This window comes from Lynx canadensis, chromosome A3 (assembly GCF_007474595.2).
Source record: "Lynx canadensis isolate LIC74 chromosome A3, mLynCan4.pri.v2, whole genome shotgun sequence".
In the NCBI taxonomy this organism is placed as follows: Eukaryota; Metazoa; Chordata; class Mammalia; order Carnivora; family Felidae; genus Lynx; species Lynx canadensis.
In genome coordinates this window covers 126,728,018-126,751,176 of record NC_044305.1, presented here as the reverse complement: position 1 = coordinate 126,751,176, position 23,159 = coordinate 126,728,018, and the positions used below count along the sequence as shown (strand labels likewise).

The 23,159-nt window shown below is 36.4% G+C and overlaps 1 protein-coding gene across 1 annotated transcript; it reads right to left on the bottom strand.

Moving 5' to 3' along the window:
* Positions 1-9,964: 9,964 nt before the first annotated feature.
* On the bottom strand, positions 9,965-17,692 carry RAD51AP2 (RAD51 associated protein 2). The gene is made up of 3 exons (XM_030309074.1): positions 14,416-17,692; positions 13,493-13,576; positions 9,965-10,083 (listed from the first exon to the last, which is right to left on the bottom strand). The coding sequence occupies exons 1-3, from the start codon at positions 17,690-17,692 to the stop codon at positions 9,965-9,967; spliced, it is 3,480 nt and encodes a 1,159-aa protein (XP_030164934.1).
* Between the last annotated feature and the right edge of the window lie 5,467 nt (positions 17,693-23,159).

The window sequence follows — 23,159 nt, the reverse complement described above, 5'->3', positions numbered from 1 at the left end:
TTTGTAAGAAAAAGCTGTTAAGCAAAGGAACTTTACACCCAAGTTCTAACAAATTCCCAAGCAGTTTTCAAAGACACATAGGAATGTGTTAGCCATAGCTAACATAAAATCAGTTTGAGTCAAAAACTAGAAAGAATTGCAAAAGTGAGAGTTTTCTCCCATCTGTTGTTATGAATTTATGATGTCATTCACGATTAAAAAAGGAAAACTCAGCAAATATATATTTTTAAATAAAGTGAAGTTCAAAAGTACTATATACAACAATGTGAATATACTTAATTCCACTGAACTGTATATCTAAAAATCATTATAATGGTAAATTTGTGTTAAGTATATTTTACTCTAATAAAAAACTGCTCTATCCTCCTTTTTAATAATTTGCTTCTAGTAAAAGGACTTCCATGGGACCTGGAACAGTATATTACACACCGTAAAATAAATTGGCCCAAACAGGTATAGCATTGAACTCATTCCTTAATAAAGTATTCTGAAAAGTAACTATTCAAAACATATGATAGACTTCAACATATAAAGATAAGTATTCCTCAGCCCATTCTTCATAGGTGGGATTCCTTAAACCAGGAAACCCTACTGGTAGTCTTTTTACTTACAGCTAAGGCACGAGAAAGCCCCTTTCTAAACTATTAATAATAGCTACTAACAATCACATGCTTGCTATGTACCAGGATCTGTGGTAGACATTTCATGTATATTATCTCTAACATTAGTCCCATGAAAAGCAATCAAATAACCCCTACTCCACTCTCCAAGTCTTCATAATCACAAACATTAGAGCGTTGAAACTCTTTTTTAAATCTAGGTAGGTATGGAAAATATGTCACATTCATAGGATTGCCTTCATAACAGTCTTCAGATTATCTGAGCAACCATTTTTATGGTTCATCCTTTGTTATTGGCATAGAATAAGAATGAAGTTAGGGGCACCTGGGTTGCTCAGTAGGTTAAGCATCCACCTCGATTTCTCCTCAGGTCATAGTCTCAAGGTACAGTTAGTGAGATAGAGCTCCTTGTGGGCTCTGTGCTGACCATCTTCCCTTCTCCCTACCCCTCCCCACCTCTCAAAAAAAATGGATTTAAGAGGGAGTTTCTTATTCATTAGACGCAAGCCATTCCATGGATAGATTCCCTTTAAAAAATGGCTGTTGCATAGAAAGATGATGATTAATATCCTATGAGTTTTATAACTGAGAGAATTCATAGAAATGAGATCATTTGTTCAGTTCCAGACTCATAATATGCCCTCAATAAGTGTAAACTGAGGGTATAAATAAATGAATAAGCAAATGAGATAGGAAACAGATAACATCCTTCCTTTTGAGGTGTACGAAAGGTCATGATAATAGTTACTCTAACCTTTATTTGTCTTCTTTTTTTGTCATCCTTTAGAAGCAAATAAAAGTTGCTAAAATACCAAAAAATATTACACATTCTTTGTTTTTTACATTTAATGCCTGTCCCTGTTTGTATTTCTCCTTTTATTTTTGATTAGCAACCCACAGGATATTTAATTTGCAGAACAACAGAATATCAGAAGTTATTTTAGTGATTATAATATGCCAAACGAGGAAACATCTAAAAGCCAAATGAGGCTACATGATATATTCAAGATCATGCAGAGAGAGTCAGAATGAAATCTCAAGTTTCCCAACTATTCTTTTAGCTCTTTAGTGGATTTTGCCTCTTAAATTTTGTTGGCTAAATTTATATAGTCTCTAAATCAGGAACCATGATATATACATGCATATCCCACATAGTACTTGGGAAACTGGTAGACAATTACTGGGTCTAGATACATACTTGATAATTATGAGCATTCATGTAGTCACAGCACTGGGATTACTAATAGTATTCTGATGTCCATGCAGCACATCACAGGGCATTCATTATACATCACAAGACTGACACATTATTAAAATATTCCTTTATATTAGTTAGTACTTTTGATTTCCACTTCTAGAAATTTCCCAAGTCTAGGAGAGACTTTTACAGCACCATCTTAATGTTGACCATTTAGTCAGTGCTGCATTTAGGCCCTAAGTGCAGTTCTTGCTAACAAAATAAAAGATAAAACCACCTTTGGAACCATTTTATCATGACTTAAAATGCTTTGAAATGTGTCTGTTCAAAGAGAAGCTTTTGTTAATGTTGACAGTGTAGTTCCTTTGAAGACTCTCCATAAGGAAAATCTATGAGAAAAACTTTCAGAAGTTGATAAGTGGACATAGCCACAATTAAAATGAACTATGATAGAAAGGAAGGCCTGAAACATTTGGGACTTAAGCCTTCTGCTAGAAAAATACCTTTTGCTAGAAAAGTTAAGACTATAGCAATCTTAAATGCATATTGCTATGTGGAAGAAACCAGTCTGCACATAATATATGATTCCAACTACATGATATTCTGGAAAAGACAAAATTATAAATACAGTAAAAATATGAATGGTTGTTTGAATTGGGGGAAGGGATGAAGAGGGATGAATAGGTAGAGCAGAGGGAATTTTTAGGCCAGTGAAATGATTCTGTATGATACTGTAAAGGTGAACACATGGCGTCACACATCTGACAAAACTCAAAACTGTGCAACAAAAAGAGTGAACTCTAATGTAAACTATGAACTTAGATAATAATAATGTATCATATTGGTTCAACAATTGTAACATATATACCACACCAATGCAAAATGTTAATAGTAAGAGGAAATTGGGGAGATGGAAGGAATATTATGTGGTAATTCTGTACATTCTATTCAATTTTTCCATAAATGTAAAACTACTTTAAGAAATAAGTTCTGAAAGTTAATATTATAAAAATACTAATGGTTTATAAATCCATGCTTTCTCATTTCTTAACAAGAGTTTTAATCTAGATGAGCATTATATCTCTTCAGATAAACACACTTTCAGCTCTATACATCTTCATAACATTATATATTTTTTAATTGTTGGTGATATTACATTTTTTTCTTTGTAACCACCTCCATACTGCTCTTTCTTTGTATACAGCATCTTCAAAAATATTCCTAGATCCGGGGTGCCTGGGTGGCCAGTCAGTTAGGCATACAACTCTTGGTTTTCAGCTCAGGTCATGATCTCACAGTTAGTGAGCTCGAGACCCGCATCAGGCTCTGCACTGCCATTGCTTGGGATTCTCTCTCTCTCCTCTCTCTGCCTGTTTCTGCCTCATTCTCTCTCTCTCTCTCTCTCTCTCTCTCTCTCTCTCAAAAAAAAAAATAAATAAACATTAAAAAAATAGTAATAAAAGAAAGCACTATTGTTAATCATAAGACATAGCAATCATAAAATGTTTAAGTAGTTGATAAAAGCATTATGGAAGCTGAAGTTCAAGGATAGATAAGATTTTAAAAGGTATAAAAGGAGAGTACCTTAGGAAAGGAATGACTATGAGCAAAATAGGAAAATATTAGTTGGTAGAAACTGAAGCATTAAGAGAATAGTTAAGTTATAGGGAAGTTGTGGGGTGGTCATCTGCAAAGATACATTAGGTCAGGTCACATTATGGAGGCTCAAAAGAATGGAAAAGGACGAGTAGGTCAAAAAACTCCTAAGGAGAAGGAAGCAACGGGATTTGATAATGGGGAGTAAATGTCAGGTGGGAGAGTGAATGAAGACCGTTAAGATTTTAGATATACAATAGTGAGTTGAAGTTATTGACCCACAGCAATATGGAAATTAGAGCAGTATACTGTAGCAGTTAAGACCTTTGGTCCTGAGGCAGACTGACTGGTTTGAATTCTGATTCTGTCAATTAATATTTTGTGACCACAGATAAGTTATTTAAATTCACAGTGTAAAAGAGAGATGAAATAATATCTTACTACGAGGTTATTTAAGGATCAGATGATTTACAATAAAGAACTTAGAATATCTCCTGACTTATACTTTGCATTTAATGAATATTCTTTTTAAAATTATTGTTACACAATTGAAATTTGAATTTGAGAAAGACATAATTTGGTACCAAAACCATAGATTTGGTATGGTAGATGATCACATGAAAATTGAAGAGATTTCTAAGGAATATAAAACAGAAATAAATAGCAAAAGTCCACGGGCTAAACTTTGGAGTTTGCTTATATCTAAGAATCAGAAAGTAAAATAAATAGTATGGTCAAAGAAATAAGGGGCGGTACAATGCCACAAAGTGAAGGTTTCAAGGACGGAGGGCAGGTGCAATGCAAAAAAAAAAAAAAGTTTTTTTTTTAATGCAAACTGAAAAAATAGTCAAAATCCTCAGTGACTCTTTTTTTTAAAGTTTATTTATTTTGAGAGAGAGAGAAAGTGTGAGTGGGAGAGGGGCAGAGAGACAGGCAGAGAGAGAGAATCCCAAGTAGGCTCTGCACTCAGCTTGGAGCCCAGACATGGGGCTCAAATCATGAACTGTGAGATCATGGCCTGAGCGGAAGTCAGATACTCAACAGACTAAGCCACCTAGGTGTCCCCTGGTTAAATACTTATTATGTCAAGCACAAAATAGGAAATTTTTTGCCCTCAAAGAATTTAAAACCTAGTGAGAAAGGCAGATAATAAAATAAATAAGTAAAAGACATAGTATGTTGACAGCAAAGTTCTAAGAAAGAAAAGATAAAAGCAGGAATGGGGCATATGAATGTTAGCAGGAAGAAAAAGCCACACTAAGAAGGTGACATTTGAGTAAAAGTTCTAAGGAAGGGAGTGCAGGGCAAGCTATACAGACACCTTGGAGACAAGCATTTCAGGAAAAGAAAGCAAGTGAAAAGTCCCCGAGGCAGGGATATTTCTAATGCTTCAAAAAACAGCAAAGTCAGAGTGGTTTCAGTAGAATGAACAAAGGGAACATAGTAGAGAGGGCTTCAGGGAAGTAAGAGAGATCATTGTCAGCTCATTACACATAAAAGTAAGAATTTTTTTTCCTCTGAGTAAGATGCAAGGCCTTTAGAAGGTTTTGAGCAGAGCTGTGATATGTTCTGACATATTTTAAATAATCATTATGGCTAGCTAATGTGTTCAGAATAGAGTGAAGGGGAGCAAATAATAAAGCAGAGAGACCAGTTAGGATTCTATTACAATCATCCTGGCAAGAGAAGCTAAGGCCAACAGGATTTGCTGATGGGCCAGCTATGGATTATGAGAAAACCTATTAAAAAAAGGAGAAGAAGTATGAAGGATGACTCCAAGATTTCTAAGCTAAGTAACTGAAAGAATGGGGTGACCATTCACTGAAATGAGAAGTCCTGGAGGAAGAGTTTGGGGAGAAATATCAGAAACTCAAGTTAAGTTTGAGACACCTATTAGACATCACAGTAGAGATCCTGAATAGACACTTATGCATCAAGTTCAGGGAAGAAGTCCCCAAAACTTCCCTTTAAAAAAAATTACATGGGGGCGCCTGGGTGGCGCAGTCGGTTAAGCGTCCGACTTCAGCCAGGTCACGATCTCGCGTTCCGTGAGTTGGAGCCCCGCGTCGGGCTCTGGGCTGATGGCTCAGAGCCTGGAGCCTGTTTCCGATTCTGTGTCTCCCTCTCTCTCTGCCCCTCGCCCGTTCATGCTCTGTCTCTCTCTGTCCCAAAAATAAAAAAAAAATAAAAACGTTGGAAAAAAAAAATTTAAAAAAAATTACATGTACTCCAAATGTCCAAAATCTATAAAATTACAGAAATATTATAATTATAGAGACTCAGATCATGAGTTTATTCTTTTCCCCGTAGCCTGGATAGGTGGAATGATTTAATGACTATTTCTTCTGAATTTGCTCTTATAGCATGTGTCTGTGCTTTAAAAACAAACAAAATGAACAAACAGACAAAACATTAAATAGGAACACTTGACAAGGATTGTTTCAGACAATGATATATTTTACAGCAAAGTGAAGAAAATATGATTTGGAACTCTTCTGACATCTTTATAAACTAATCCTCTGAGCCCAAAGAATAATTTCTTTAGCATGCTCTACTAAAAAAATCTCAAAATGGTGGCTGACTCTATAAATATTTTTTATGTGGCAATTTAGATGTAACTAAAGATCAACTTCACTACATACTTTGTTTTACATTTTGCTTAACTAAATAAAGTTAAATGGATATTAACTCAGAGGTTTTTATATTTCAGGTACTATCAACATAACTTTGCAACTCTATTTAATATAATGCCCTGCTTCTCTTCTCATGCTCACTGTTATGCCTCCAAAAGCTTGTTACTTTAAGCTGAAGTAGCACAGAGATTTATTCTAAGGTTGAATAAAAGCAAGTATTTTTAAGTGGCTTTTCATCCTTTGAATATTTTTCTTCTGATCTAAAATCATTCAACTTTTACATTTTAGGAACAAAGATGAAGAGAACAAGGTGGAAGGAGAACGGGTTTCAGTTTAAAATGTGTTTTACCATAGCCCCCAGTGCAGCCTCTCCAAACCTGGCTATAAAGACAAAAACACATACGAGCTAAAATGTACCTCCCTCCTAGCCTCCAATTTTCTGATTCCAGATACAAGAACTCACAGAACTAGGCAAGAAGGTGGAGGTGATGTCTGTTTGTGTGTGTATATATGTGTGTTTGGGTAGGAAGTAGTGGGGAAAGGGGTGCTTAAGTAATAACACTGGCAGGAGCGAGTTTTGCATTTGGAAAGATGTAGTAGTATTCCTCATTTTTTTAAAATAAGAAAAGCTCTGTAGGTAAAAGCAGTAATTGGGGAAGTGGCATGGAAAAGTACTGTAAGCAGTACAGAATGTGTGAGGAGATTAAACTTATCACATAGTTCAGAGTATGAAAGAACCAGGAGTGGTTGTAAGTTTTGTGAAACCGAATAAGGGAAACCTCTTTTAAAATGGAGTCAGTGGTGGCTCAGTCGGGTAAGCATCTGACTTCGTCTCAGGTCATGATCTCATGGCCCATGAGTTTGAGCCCTGCATTGGGATCTGTGCTGACAGCTCAGAGCCTGGAATCTGCTTCAGAGTCTGTCTCTCTCTCTGTTCTTCCCCTGCTCACACTCTGTCTCTGTCTCTCTCTCAAAAATAAATATTTTAAAAAAATTTTTTAATGAAGTCAGGAGGCCAGAAGCAAAAGATCTTATGCCCTACCCCTGGCTGTCAGTTGCAGACCCCAATAGGAAGAGCATATCTTGCCCTCTCAATTGAGAGAAGCCTATACCTTACTACCCCAGTAGGAGGAAGAAAGATTTTCTCCTTGCCTAGCAATAGCCCAGTCAAGGAGAGACAGCCACAGCTTAGCCAATGAAAAGTCACTACACTTTGAACTCCCCATTTATTCCAATGTACTTTTTGTTTATAATAGCTCTTCTAACTCCCCTCTTTTTTCTATAAGTGTTCCTTGTCTTTCTTCTCCAGACTCGCCTAGGATTTTGCCATAGCATGCATGTCTTGAATTGCAATTCTCTGCTATTCAAAAAAAAATTGTTGTTAGCAGTTTCTGCACCATTTATTCAAGAAAGGATAGAAATATGTAGAAAAAACTCTTTTGGCTCATTCAGTTAGGCATCCGACTTTGGCTCAGGTCATGATCTCTCAGTTTGTGAGTTCGAGCCCCACGTTGGGCTCTATGCTAACAGCTCAGAGCCTGGAGCTTGCTTCAGATTCTGTGTCTCCCTCTCTCTCTCTACCCCTCCCCAGCTTGCACTCTGTCTCTCTGTCTCTGTCTCTGTCTCTGTCTCTCAAAAATAAATAAACATTAAAAATTTTTTAAAAAAAAAGCATCCTAAATATTAGGAATAAGACTGGAAGCACATAGGTTTGCCCTTGAGAAATAGATGTGAGAACAGAATTTGATATTCACACACAGCAACAGAAAACAAGGAAAAGAACCAAGGTTCGTCCAGACAAATCTTGACTGTGATGAAATTTGCCTTGTATAACAGACAAAAGAAAAAAATCCGAAAGGGGCTTGTAATAATAATAAAAAGAAAAAAGAGGTAGATGAGGACCCTTGTAGAAAAAAAGTAAAAGGACATCTTCATAAGACTCAAAGGAATAGGCATATTCCTGAAAATAATCCAATTCCTGATCCAAAATAATTCAAGAAAAGGTCAGTCATTCTAAATAGTTACTAATTATTGAGTAATTACTGTGTATCAGCAAATTGTTATTCATTATTGAGGAATTACTACATATCAGAGCCACTACAAATACATAACATGTATTAGCTCATTTAAACTTCACAATGAAATATTGTTATCACCTTTTTAGAAATGAGAGTTTGCAGGGGCACCTGGGTGGCTCAATCGGTTAAGCCTCTAACTCTTGGTTTCGACTCAGGTCATGATCTCACGGTTCGTGAGTTCAAGCTCTGTGTTGGGCTCCGCACTGATGTTGCAGAGTCTGCTTGGGATTCTCTCTCTACCTCTCTCTCTTTGCCCCTCCCCCACTCGTGCTTTTTCTCTCTCAAAATAAACTTGAAAAAAATGAAAAAAAAAAAAAAAAAGAAATGAGGACTTGCCCAAGGTCATAAAACTATTAAGAATTCAAAAAGATATAGCTGTTATGAGCAGGTATAAAAATTTATTATTCATTCACTCAATATTTTATGTGTACTCACAAAGGGCAAGTGCTATTCTAGGCACATGGGAAAGAATCTTGCCTTCAAGGAACTTTCATTCTTTCTAGAAAAGTGTTTATATGTTTAAGAAGGTGGTGAGTTTGGGTGGAGGCGTGGAGAGAAATCAGAGAAAGATATAGAAGTTGGAAAGTACATTGCTAGGGGGTAATAATTAAAGAATACAGAGAAATTGAGATGTTTTTAATGTGTTTCAGAACCTTGGCTTGTAATAGAATTTAATCCAGTCACATATATTTTGTGAATTGATACATTTAGTCTTCTTTCTACATTGTATGCTTTCTGCTTTTTAATGCTTTCTTGATGCCTCCCTCCCTCTTTCCTTACTTTAAGTAACCAATTTTACTGTTGCTTTTCTGTATAATGTTTTGAAAAGTATTATTCTACTGATGGCTACCTTTAAACTGTGTATATTATACATTTCTTTACCAATCTTAAGCAGAGAAAATAAGTTCCATAAGGTGGGTTCTCATACGTGTTTTCTGTATTCTATCTCTGAGCTTAATACAATGGTAGGATTAAAATGTATTTGTTTTATGAGTGAATAAATTAAGAATAGGTACTAACTACATGATCATAATTCTGCTCTGGGGCCAAAGGTAGACTGTGGGGGAGAAATAAAAATTAGAAAGTGAGGGGTGCCTGGATGGTTGTTGGTTAAGCGTCTGATTTTGGCTCAGGTCATGACCTCACAGTTTGGGAGTTGGAGCCCCACGTTGGACTCTGTGCTGACATCTCAGAGCCTGGAGCCTGCTTCGGATTCTGTGCCTCCCTCTCTCTCTACCCCTCCCCTGCCCACACTCTGTCTCTCTCTGCTTCTCAAAAAATAAATATATGTTAATTTTTTGTAATTAGAAAATGAATCCAGAGAAAAGTAGGAAAGAATTCTTCAGAAAGTGCCTCTATCCCAATCCTGACACTAATTTTGCGGTCTTAAAAATCTTACCCGTCCTCTTTGAACCTCTATTTTTTACTTAAAAAAAAAAACAAGTGGATTAGAACAGTGGTTTGTTACCATTTTTATGAGTCACAGATACTTTTGAGAAACCTATAAAGGCTAATATTCTTCTCTATAAAAGACTTATACATATATATCATGAAAAATAATACGTTGACATGTTTTACGAGATCATGAAAAGCCTTTAATGTGTATGTCATAATATAATATGGAAACATCAGTGAAATATTTTGTAATGTTTAAAGGTAATTAGATAATTCACACACACATACACACAAAACCTTCTCCATACTTCATAATAAAGAAAGCCCCAAACTCCCAAACTAAGAGAAAGCATTTAACCAAAGTAGGAAACAAAACACTTATAAATGCAGTGAAATGTTTTGAAATGTTAAAGTCCAACGTCTTCTTTTAAGTTCTCATAACATTTATTTCAGATAGGGATGAAGTTGTTTAAGCTTAGCTTTTCTTGACAAACCAATTCTGATTGGTCGACTGCATGTCTTAAGAGGTAGTACTCTTGAAATTCCATGTGAAAAATTACTACCTAAAATATAAGATAATAAAAGTGCATAAGGGAGTAAAATTGTAGTTGTAGTTTCTAAGCTTAAAAACTTTACTTCTTTTTTTTCATTTCTTTTTTTTTTTAATATAATTTATTGTCAGATTGGTTTCCATATGACACCCAGTGCTCATCCCAACAAGTTTTACTTACTTCTAATCATGATCTGGAAACATTTACTGAGTCACTGAGCTAATAAGTGCTTTAAATTAATTAGTTTACTTAATCCTATCCCTATTTTTAAAATGTGAGAGTCTCAACACAAAAAAAAGTTAAGTAACTTGCCCACATAAAATAACAACTAAAAAAAAATCATCATTCCAGTCAGGTAGTCTGACTTAAAAACAATAACAAAACTATATAATTAACTTGATGTTGTGGCTTTAAAAACCATGTCATTTTTTTTAGAAGCTAAACAGTAGGCTATGCTGTTAATGATTACATTTGGCTTTAATAGAGACTATTATCAATAATAGAGCACAGATGTATTTCATCTGTTTATGTATAAATGGAGGGCTCTGATTTTGAAAGTTTTATTTAACATCACACGATCATATTCAAAAAAATTTAAAACATTTCATGGAGGTATACTTTTACTAAATCAGTAGAACAGACAGGTAGTATTAACTATGCTTCATAATGAAATACAAAAATACCTCTAATTTTCAGAGTGCTTTTTTAAAAAAATAAATAAACAGTGAAGTACAAATATAAAGCTAAAAATGTATCAGGCTTTCAGCCAGCTTTAATGAATTAGTATGACCTTAATATAATAGCACATTTTACTGAAAATAGTATAATCAACCTAATAATAATTCTGACAAAAGATAAATGGCATGATTTCTATTAAGCTGAACCAAACAGAACCTGTGTGTTTACCGATGTAAACAATAATGAAATAAAATACAAAGCTTAACTATATGTAAATAGGGAGAAAAAGACACAAAAATAGCTATAAATCAGTTTATGGTACTTTATTCAACATTAAAACTATAAACTTAATTATAAAAAAATAAGAGAAAAAAACATTACCAGTTGTTTTCATTTTTTAAATAAAACAAAATTGTTGGGTCGTGTCTGATAGGCTAGATTTGGTTATAAATTAGATAATTTCAGCAATTTATACTAAGGGGACTTCATTATGAGATTATTATTTCAGAGCAAAGCCATGATTAGTCCATTTGATTACTTTTTCAAAGAATAGCTCTCCTCTTTCATGGTCTAATATTACAGATACTTCTGGTGATTTTGCAATGGGTAGGAAATCACCGAACCAATTTATATCAACAGAGGCCTTTTGCAAAGCATATGTCCTGAAACAGTCATCAAGTTGTGGCTATGAGGATACGGTTCCTCATCTCTTTGGATTTCCTACCTTTTTATGAATAGATTGTGATCCCTTTTATTACTACTGTACACCAGATTAATCTATTGCTTTGTGTTACTTAACAATCCTAAACATTCAAAAGTCATAAAATGTATTAGTAGTCTTTTAGAAATAATACTGACTCCAATGTTTTCTAAATCCTTGCAAGTCAAAGTCCACACGCCAGCAGCATCTACATTTGCTTGTTGCAAATACAGAAGCTTCTGGCCTACCCCACAAAATAATCAGAATCGTTTAATAGGACACCCAGGTGATTCATCTATACATTCAGGTTAGAGAAGGCTTGGTGCTAAATGATATATAAAGCACCTGGTGCACTGACTGGCCTATTTCCCGTGTTCAAAATAATTTCAAACTACTTGTATTTTGCACACCAGAGAGACAGGAGAGAGAAACAAAGAGAGACCGGATGCCCCGGAATCATGACTGGTAGATGGGAGGCATCATGATGACCAGTGGGTAGGTATCAGAAACATTTCAGCACCAGGGCAGAACCCACCACTCCCCAATGCCTTCAAAATCCCATAGGCAGAAGCACAAGCAGGCACCCACTCCGCCTAGGCAGAATTAATCCATTTTTACTAGCCCCCCTCCTTCCCAGCATTCCCCAACTTTTCCCCTCCACTATTTTTAACAAGTCTCAGAAAAACCACTCCGTTTGCATGCACTTCAAAAGTAAATCCAAGAGGACTGTCCTAACATGGTACTAAATAATCCTGGCTGACCACGTTATTTTTCATATTTCATGATGAGGCTCTTTTCCTTGTGAAGGCCCTGTAGACTATATGGGTTCAGATATTTCCAACACATGTAACGTTTCTTTTCCCGTTTGTGCACATACTTTAATTTTCTTCATACACTCAATTTCACTGTCACAATTGTAACCACGATGACCATATGAGTAGGCGCTCCCTAATCTTCCTTCAAAACCCTCCGGACATTCCTTCCTAATCTTCCTTCAAAGATACTTTGAGAAACCGTCCATGACTAAAGATGTTTTGGTAGATACGTTTCACCTCCATCGTTATTCTTTCTAGATCTAGTCTTGTTACTGAGCACCTGCAATTCCTGACCATATGCAAATTTAGTCATTTAGAAAACAGTTTCCTGGGGCGCCTGGGTGGCGCAGTCGGTTAAGCATCCGACTTCAGCAAGGTCACGATCTCGCGGTCCGTGAGTTCGAGCCCCGCGTCAGGCTCTGGGCTGATGGCTCGGAGCCTGGAGCCTGTTTCCGATTCTGTGTCTCCCTCTCTCTCTCTGCCCCTCCCCCGTTCATGCTCTGTCTCTCTCTGTCCCAAAAATAAATAAACGTTGAAAAAAAAAAAAAGAAAAAAAAAAAAAGAAAACAGTTTCCTAATTTCAACCTTACCCTTACCTCACAAGTTAAAATAGATATTAGACTTAGTGTGTTTTATTCAGGTACTATAGACTTGTTTTTTTTAGGCAAAGACCTTTTTTAGTTGTTTAACTTTTCTTTAGTTTAATTTTTTTAATAGTCAAAAGTTTAAATGCCATAAGTTACATCATGTTAATAATATCTAAATTATATGTTTTTTAATTAATAAAATATCAATATAAAAAGCCCCATAATATTTAAAGAATAGAGAACATGGATAATAAATATGCAATTCAGAATAATCTCATCAATGAAAAGTCAACTTCGATAAATATCTTTTTTGGTTTTGCCAATTAATGTTACACACACACATTATACATGTATTAACCCCTGTCTCATCACGTAGCTATGGCAACACATCACTGCAAATATTTAAACACAGTTTTGTAGAGCACATTTCCCAGTAATATTCCAAATGGCTGATTGTAGCCATTTTAATATTTAGCTGATTTTTTAACTATTGGAATTTGCATCAGTAAACCATTAACACTTACAAAAGTGCTAAATTTGTATTTATTTCCTAATACCCTGTGTATATTCTCCTCATGCTAAAAACACAAAATGCAATAGTCATCTCAGAAGGTATTCTAGAAAATAACCAAAAATCTTACCTCCCTTCAGTAAGTAAGTAATTTTTTCCTCCCTAAGTTCATCAGAGAAAAAAGCAGGCCTTTTAGGCGGAGGATTTTCACAGTCTGAAAACAATAATCAATAGGTTATAGCAAAAAGTAACTTTTACATAAATTGTTAATACCATAAACAAATTACTTTCTCAAAAATGTTTCCTTCTATTGGCTTCTAATATTTGGGTAAATGAAGCAGGATTCATCAAGGTTCCTTTTAAAAATTTTAGCACTTGTAGGGGCACCTGGGTGGCTCAGTCAGTTAAGGGGCCGGACTCTTGATTTCAGCTCAGGTCATGATCTCATGGTTCCTGAGTTCGAGCCCCGCGTCTGGCTCTGTGCACTGACCACATACAGCCTGCTTGGGATTCTCTCTCTCTCTCTCTCTCTCTCTCTCTTTCTCTCTCTCTCTCTCCTTCTCTCTGTGCCCTGACCCCGCTCAATCTCTCCCTCTTTCTCTCTCTCTGTCTCAAAATAAATAAATAATCTTTAAAAAAATTTTCATCACATGTTACCTTCAGCTTCACTCTATTACTTAATGTCTGAACAGGATTTCATAGAAAAATAATGTGCATCAATAAATATTATCTTACACTTTACCTCTATCTCCTTTTTTCCCAAAATTATATATTTGGCCTACACAGAAAAAAAAGCAGAATTTTTTTATCATGATAAAAAAATATTTAGGGGCGCCTGGGTGGCGCAGTCGGTTAAGCGTCCGACTTCAGCCAGGTCATGATCTCGCGGTCCGTGGGTTCGAGCCCCGCGTCGGGCTCTGGGCTGATGGCTCAGAGCCTGGAGCCTGTTTCCGATTCTGTGTCTCCCTCTCTCTCTGCCCCTCCCCCGTTCATGCTCTGTCTCTCTCTGTCCCCAAAAAAAATATATATATATATTTAAAACTAATTTCATACCTTCCTTAGAAGTGGAATAAAGTAATTCTTCCTCTGCTGCTCTTGAACAGCAATATTCATTTGGAACTTCCTGTTTCCCATTATTGGATACTGCTTTCCATTTAAATAAACTTTGGTGTCTCTTATGCATATTAGGACATGTTATAGTATCACGGACCAAAGAAGATACACATATTTCGTTGACTGTAACCATTTTCAAATCTTCTTTCATCTCCTTTTTTACCTCCTCAATATCATTATTTTCTCTAAGGTAATATTCTTGCCCATTGTTTGTTTCCGCAGTGCTTACAATTTTGTTTTCCTTACTGATTTCATGAAACATATGAAGTTCTTCAAGTACTAAATCAAATTTACTCTTCATCTCAAAATTGCTCACTATTGTCTGAGCTTCTGTTGATAAACACTTGGCAGTTAAATCCTGAAAACATTCATTGTTCTCTAGACTCAAATCAGTTTCAAATTGATGATTAACACATTCTGTAGAGTCATTCTTTGGATGAAAATACTCTGAATTAGCTAACTCACTTTCTTGCAAAACATGTTCATATTCATTTCTGTCAGCTACATTATTTTGATTAATATATTTGGTTTCTTCCACATTTACTTTTTTACTCATTAGTGAAACTGGTTGCATAGAAAACATGCCATCCATTAAACAAAAATTATTCTTCTCTTCCTTTTCTATCTTAATGTCTTTGTTAATTTGGCAACTGTTTGTTAAACTTTGTGCTGTGACTTTTACTTCCTCTTTCAAAATTGAGTCTTGTTTTTTCCCGTTGATTTCACTTAGCAAGTTCCCAAAATTTAGAACCTGCATTATAGTCCCAAGATTGGTTTGTTCACTATGGTTTATGTCGTGGTTTGTTGGTATGGTCCGGGGCCTAATATTGAAGAAATCTTCAAAAATGCACTTAAAACTAATGCTGATCTTATTATGCTCCTTTTTCCTTTCAGTATTTAAATCCTGGTTATACATATTTACTTCATAAAATTTTTCATTACTATATCTATGGTTCTGTATAAATTGAGAACCAGATTTAACATGTGTTTTAACAGCATTAGGTGTACAGTGAGTCCAATTTTCCTCATTCATGAATTGTTCAGGACAACTCTTATTCTTGTAAATGTCTTTTGTCAAAGAAATTTCATCCATGTCATCAAAATCCATTAAAAGAGGATTTTTTTCATATGTTTCAAAAATTGGAAAATGTTTATTTTTAGTCGCCATAGTGAGGGAAGGTTTTTTCTTAGACTCTTCAAAAACTTGTTCAGTTTTAAATAACTTTCTTTTTCTTAACATAGGTTTCATGTTACCTTCTAACAGTCTTGAAAAAGTTAAAGTCCTTGCTAGATACACAGTATGATTTTCCACTATACTATTTTTTGAATAATGCAAATACATTATCCATTTGACAATGCATCTCTCTTGTAATTTAGGATCATTTTCAATTCTAATGAAACAGTTAAAGTTATTCAGCAAAGAAGCTATGTTGGTTTTCAATATGCTATTTAGAGGTCCTGAAATACTGGTTTGTAAACATACACTTAACATATCATTTTTTCTATTGACATTCATATTCTTAGTTATTAGATTTTGAAGATCAACTCGCTTCTTATCCTTGAAAATTTCATGCCAGTTTAAAACATTATCATTTTTTTGATTTCCTGAGATGTTTTCATGAAAATTCAAAATTTCCATAATGGAATTTTCAAAAACTTTCCTTAAATGAGAGACTTTCTGTGTAGCAGAATATCTTAATTGTAGCATATTGTTGCTTTCTCCTTTACCATTTAACTGAAAAAAACTTATTAAAGCTTTTTGGCTACCAAGTGTTCCTATCATGAGAGGCTTTGATTGTTCTTCACGTGTATTCAGGGCTTTTGTATAGTGATAATCTCCTTTGCTTAAAAGATCTATTTCTACTAATTGTAGAAAATTCAATTGTTCTCCAGTTCTTTTAACATTTTCACTTTGAGTCTTGTAATTACCCCAAATCCAACAAAGTGCCCCTATTTTTTCTGAGATGTGACTAATATTAGAGCCCTGGCTTTGAGACTTTTCTAATCTGGTAAACGTATGAATGTCCAGGCATGTTTCTGCTTCTTCCAAATTTGCATTCCCCAGTATTATAGTGAAACTCTTTTCAGAGTCTGTTACATCAGATTTGATACTACTGTGGTTATAGTAGTTTAAACTGATCAAGTCTTTTTTTCTCACACAAATATTTTGGTTGCTGAGTGACTGGTGGTTACTTTCATAGCATGCAGAAAAAATATTTTCTGCATCGGCATCCACAATGTTTTTATCATCCTGTAACTTTTGCTTCTTAACATCAGGTCTATTTTGGGACCAGTAAACGTTTGTGAAATCCCTAACATATGCCTCGTTTTTGTCATTCTTTTTCTTTGCTGTTCCCTTTAAATAGACAGAGGACATTTTGCTATTTAAATCAGTTGGAAACTCAGGGATACTTATTGTGCCTCTATCTCTAAAATAGCTGGCTTTGGCAATTTCCATGCTGGGCTGGTTTTGAGATTTTGATATATTTAGTGCCGATGCTGAAATGTTATTTTCCTTTTTATGAGATGGCGTAACACCGTCAGCTTTCCATCTGCACTTAATATCAAGAAATGGTGATTTGGTTTCCTTGTAAAAGGTAACATCCCCAAATAGGTTTTCTGTCTGTTTCACATAACTATCGTCTTCCTGAATACCGTCCCTCCCTTGCACTGAATATTGTTTTCCAGCCGCATTTCTTTTAACCCCATGTATATCGTCTGTAGAGGGGTTGGGCAGAAGCGGACGGACCTCTGCTCCAGCTCTGTCACTGCGGTGCACACCGAAAACCTCTTTGTCATTCAGTCCTGCTTCACAAGACTTTCCAGAAGCCCTCAAACCAGAATCAAAACTTCGTGAGGGGAGAGACTGCAAACAACTATTCACCTCAAATTTGCCATTTGGGCATCTCGGACTACATATCTGCTCCCCACCGACTGATTTCTCCACACGCGAGTCTGTGGAGTTACCAAAAATCACATTAGCTGAAAGAAGAAGGGCCGGGAAGGGTCTGGGCGACAACAACTGCCAGGCTTTTTCCACCTCAGACAAGCGAGGCACCAGAGGCAGCCTCCACTCCACCTCAGAGGCACTGCCGGGCTCCGTTAGACGGGGCCGCTTACTTCGGGGCGGTCGGGAATCAGCGTCCTCAGGAGGCAGTAAGGAGGTGGCAGGCTCCCTGAACCCGGCACCCTGCGCGGTGCACTGCGTGAAGGACATGGCAGCGAACCGAGATGTTCTGACGAAGTGCGGCCGCGCTCCAGCCTTTTAGCCGGCTCCAGGCGGCTCCGCCTGGTCACGCCCCTGCCACGCCCCTCGAGGCCGGCTTCGGCCGGGGCCTCAGGGAAAGCCCCCACCCGACCACGCCCCAGCCCCGCCCGACCACGCCCCAGCCCCGCCCCTCCGCCGTCCGGCCCCGCCCCCACTCTACCTGAGGTCCTGGAGCTCCCGTAGTCTCTCCCTCACAGCGCAGAGCCCCGGGGCCGTTACATTGTCTATTTTTAGCGCCTCTTGCGGGTGCTTGGACTGTAGCCGGTCTAAAGATTTTCTTCCCTCTGGTAGAATTAAGGGGAAAAGTCAGACTCTCTCTCTCTCTTTCAATTTGTGTCTCGTTTAATTTGTGAACAGAAACAGCTTTGCTTTTAAAATTCTAAAATTCTGTTTTCCTCGGAAGCGGCTTCTCCACAGTTGCTCTCGAGAGTCTTCTCCAGTAAAAAAAAAAACAAAACAAGGGTGGTCTGTGAGCGCCAGGCCAAATCTCTCCTTGTCTGGAAAAACTTTTAAAAAATGCTCGTAATCATCCCGGTGACATTTAAAATCAGATATTCACTTCACTAGTAAAGTGTGTCCAGGGGAAAAAAGACACTGGTATTTAACAATGTGAATTATTTCACGGGAGGAAATGTTGAAAATAATTATCCAGATAATTATTAATCTTCACTTTAAAACTGTAGAAAAATCGTTTTCACGTGTGCTGTGGGGTTCCCCCCCCAATATTGTGGATAAAATAAGTTACAGATAAAAATTGTATGTTTCAACTAGTTCAGTTACTGTAAGAATATATAATACAGTTTCCATTCATACCTAATAAGTTGTGTGAACGTTATTTTTCTTCTTCCTCTGCCTTGAGAATAATTTATTATTTCCCGTCCGTTCTGGTTTTTGTCAATTCCATAATCATAAAGAAGAAAAAAAAAAAGAAAATTATTTTCAAAATGTTTATTATTATGTACATGTTTATTAAGGAACGTGGGATTACTGTTCAGCCATCAAAAACCTCAGCCCCCTAATGATTGTTTCAAAGTTGGTCAGTTTTATGTTCCCTGGCAAAAACTTATAAGAACCACAATAATGTGCAACAGGAATCCTGATTTTAGAACCCATGGGAGCATATATGGCAAGATATGACTAGTGGACTACTTTATTTTTTTTTTTTAATCTTTATTTATTTTTGAGAGAGACAGAAACAGAGCATGAGTGGGGGAGGGGCAGAGAGAGAGGGAGACACAGAATCGGAAACAGGCTCCAGGCTCCCAGCCGTCAGCCCAGAGCCTGACGCGGGGCTCGAACTCATGGACCGCGTAATCGTGACCTGGCTGAAGTCGGACACTTAACCGACTGAGCCATCCAGGCACCCCTCACTCCTTGTGCTTTTAAATATTAATCATCCGGTTTTTTTTTTCTTTTGGTCTTCTTAAGTTGGCTAGAGCCTCCAGTGCAATATTAAAGCAGTTTTGTTTTGTTTTTTAACATTTATTTATTATAGAGAGACAGAGCATGGGAGGGGCAGAGAGAGAGACACAGAATCTGAAGCAGCCTCCAGGCTCTGAGCTGTCAGACGTGGGGCTCGAGCTCACGAACCTCGAGGTCATGACCTGGGCCGAAGTCGTATGGTTAACCAGCTGAGCCACACAGGCACCCCAACTAGTGTACTACTGTAGGTCATAAGATGTTCATCAGCCTCCTGTCTCGTAAATACTCTCAGATACACTGTGAATCCAGTTTCTGGGTATTTGCTATTACTTTAGCTTGTAAATTCCTCCAGAGAAATGTTTGCTTAAATTTGTAGAAAGCCTTGCAGTACAAGCATTTCATCTACACTAAAAATAAGAATGTGGCAATTGTTCAAATTATACATCAGTGAGTTCTCAAAGTGCTACTTCTATGTAAATTCCATTCCTTTTTTTTTTTTACCTTAGACTTTCCACAATTGTACATTCCATACTAATGGAGTCTGTTCTATGCTTGTGATCAGCCCATGAGGATTGACTTGCATAGCTGATGGTGCACTAACATAATATTAGGAACGAGCTTGCTTGCTTTCCTTCTTTTTTTTTTTTTTTTAAGTAAACGGTACCTCCAATGTGGGGTTGGAACTCATGACCTCAGGACCAAGAGTTGCATGCTCCACTGACTTAGACAGGGAGGTACCCCAGGAGGAAGCTTTTTTATCTGTAAAGTAAATGCCATAGCTTTGTGATTCTAGATTGATCTGTCACTTGGTGTTTCTTTCTTCATTTTACTAGCTTTCCAAGAACATACTATTTTTTAGATCTCCCTTACACCATGATTTAAAAACCGGATTGTTTAAGGACTAGAACACAATAAAACCCAAAAGTATTAAATTTAATTCAACAATTGTTTGAGAACTGTGTCTAAGACACTGTTAGGTATACAGAAAGGTACAGGTTTGTTGGGTTTTTTTTCCCAGCCTTAAAGAAACTTACAGCAATGAAGACAGAAAAAGAAGTCTTTTTTTGTACTTACTTACTTGATCATTACACTAATGATCACTGCTGTTTCAATCAATGCCTATTGAAACTATTATTCATGTGAGGGTTTTGTTTTATTTTTTAAATGCTACCTTAAAAATACACTATAAGTGAGAAATGCAAAAAGTGTATCTTTAACCCATCAAAATCAAAATATAAATGAGATTTGTTCAAATCTTACCTACCCTTCAAAGCCCACTTCAAACGTCATATATTTCCATATCACCTTACCTGAATGTTCCTACCTCCTTAATAACAGTAACCTGAGCTTTAAGGACAGCACCTGTCATTCCTTTCAGTCTGGTGTCTTATTATAGTCCAGATCTGAATGAATGAAAGAAAGAATGAGCGCATGAGGTAAACCCCATACTGAAAATGTAACACAAGCTCCTGTTAGAGTTAAGTCAGCAATTCACTCAGGACCTCAGAACGTTTAAAGGCTTGTGTCCTTAACATCGTTGCCAGATCTTCACAACTAGGTCCTACCTTAACGTTTTTCAGCTTTGTTTTCATTTTATTATTTTATTTTATTTTATTTTATTTTATTTTATTTTATTTTATTATTTTATTTTATTTATTTTATATTTTATTTTTACAATTTGCACCGTGTTGCAAATACCAAGCTGTTTGTTACTTTCTTGCCTTTCCATGCGTGTTCTCAATGTCTTTCTCTTTCTCAGCCTGAAAATTCCTTCAGCCTTAAAGGGCTCTACTCAAAGTTACTTCTGCTGTGAAAGCTTCTCTGCCTCCTCCTGCTGTATCCAATCTCCCTGCAGAATTACTTGCATCCTCATCTGTGTTCCTATGGAAGTTTATTTTATAACACTTAAAATATCACTCAATTGAATTGTTTACATCCTCTCCACTAGACTCTATGTTCTTCAGAGCAAAGATTTATTTACGTTTACATCCCCATTGCCTCAGGCTAAATACCTCAGCTAATGAGAAAACAAAAACAAAAACAAAAACGGAATGATATTATTGTCACTCTACCTTTACCTATCCAATTGTTGCCTTAAGAGTGTCTTGAGCTTCCTGTTTTGGTTTTGGTTTTATATGTTAAAATGTTAAAATGGAGACCTCCTTGAGACTATACTACCACAAAGGCCAAAAATTGACTTTAAACTATTACTGGTTTTAACACCACTTAAGTTTAATGGTAGGACCAGATATTTGATGAGCCAGTTTTTCTCTTTTTTGTCTTTTAATAAGTTATATAAATGGTGAATAAATATGCTAAATCCCAAGTTGTTTCAGATGGACAAATCAGATAATAAATATTTTTAAAGACTTAATAAGAACCACTAACAAAAATATTTAAACCAAATGCAGGGGGTAGAGAGGAAAATATCACTTGCTGAAAATATTTAAAACAAATATGGTTGTATATAACAGAAATAGCACTTTTTATCAAGTCACTAAGAAGCAGTAGGTGGGAAAAGATTTCAGAAAACCATAACGGTGTGCATATTCACATGTGCAGTTAACCTTTCAGCAGTACACTAATGGTAATTTATAACATAAATATAATCTTAAATGAGACAATGTATGTGCAAATCATCTCGTTATTCTCAATTTTCATTAATGACATCATTATCTACCCAGCCTCCTAAACTAGAAACTCTTAAGTGTTCTTAATTTTTTCTCTTTTTTACTCCTTCCCTGAAATCCAACTTCTCTGTAGACAATCATCAAATCTTGTTACTTGTACATCAGACATGACCCTGAAATTAATTCCCATTCTTTATTCATAATGTTTCAGCCTTATTTTAGGTCCTCATCGTCTCTGAGAATATTGTAATAAAATAATCTTTTTACTAGTCTCCCTTCAATTTCTATCCAACACTACTATAAAGCTTTTTTTCTTAAAATATTAATCACTTTAGGGGCACCTAGGTGGCTCAGTCAGTTAAGCGTCTGACTTCAGCTCATGTCATGATCTTGCCCTTTTTGAGTTTGAGCCCCACGTAGGGCTCTGTGCTGTCAGCTCAGAGCCTGGAGGCTGCTTCTGATTCTGTGTTTCCCTATCTCTCTCTGCCCCTCCCCTGCTCACAATCTGTCTCTGTCTCTGTCTCTCTCAAACATAAACACTAAAAAAATTTTTAATATTAATCACTTTATTACTTCCTTAGGAACTTCTTTCTGTTCTTTGATACTTACAGAATAAAATACACATTCTTCAATTTGGCATACAATATTCTTTATAGTTTAATCTTCAAACTGTTTTTTCAGCTTCTGTGTCTACTTCCAAAACATAACTTGCTTTCCTACAATGCTAAACTTCTCACCTTTCTTTACTTATATAAAGCCTTTTTCTTGGGGCACCTGGGAGGCTCAGTTGGCTGAGCATCTGACTCGACTTTAGTTCAGATCACTGTCTAGAGGTTTGTAAGTTTGAGCCCCATGTGGGTCTCTGTGCTGGAGGCCAGGAGCCTGCTTGGGATTCTCTGTCTCCTCTCTCTTTGCCCTCTCTGATTTGTGCTCTCTCTCTCTTTCTCTTAAAAATAAACTTTTTGGTTTTTTTACTTTTTTAAATTTATTTATTTTGAGAGAGAGAGAGAGAGAGAGAGAGAGAGAGAGAGAGAAAGAGAACACACACACACATACACACTCGGGCAAGGGGCAGAAGGAGAGGGACAAAGAGGGAGAGGGAGAGAGAGAATCCCAAGCAGGCTCTGCACTGTCAGTGCAGAGCCCTTCATGGGGCTGGAACTCACAAACTGTGGGATCATGACCTGACCTGAGATAAAGAGAAGGATGCTTAACTGACTGAGCAACCCAGGTGCCCCATAGATAAACTTTTTATTAAAAAAAATATATATATGTATTATATATAAAATATATTATTTATATATTTTATATTACATATAAATATAATGTATTATATATTATAATATATAATATACTTATTATAG

Bases quoted from the DNA above. Each gene is read 5' to 3' on its own strand.
- RAD51AP2 (XM_030309074.1), bottom strand. From the start codon at position 17,692: ATGTCCTTCACGCAGTGCACCGCGCAGGGTGCCGGGTTCAGGGAGCCT. The intron at 13,577-14,415 runs GTATGAAATTAG...TATTGTTTTCAG, and splicing joins TTATTCCACTTCTAAGGAAG to ACTGTGAAAATCCTCCGCCT. The intron at 10,084-13,492 runs GTAAGATTTTTG...CTTATATTTTAG, and splicing joins TACTTACTTACTGAAGGGAG to GTAGTAATTTTTCACATGGA.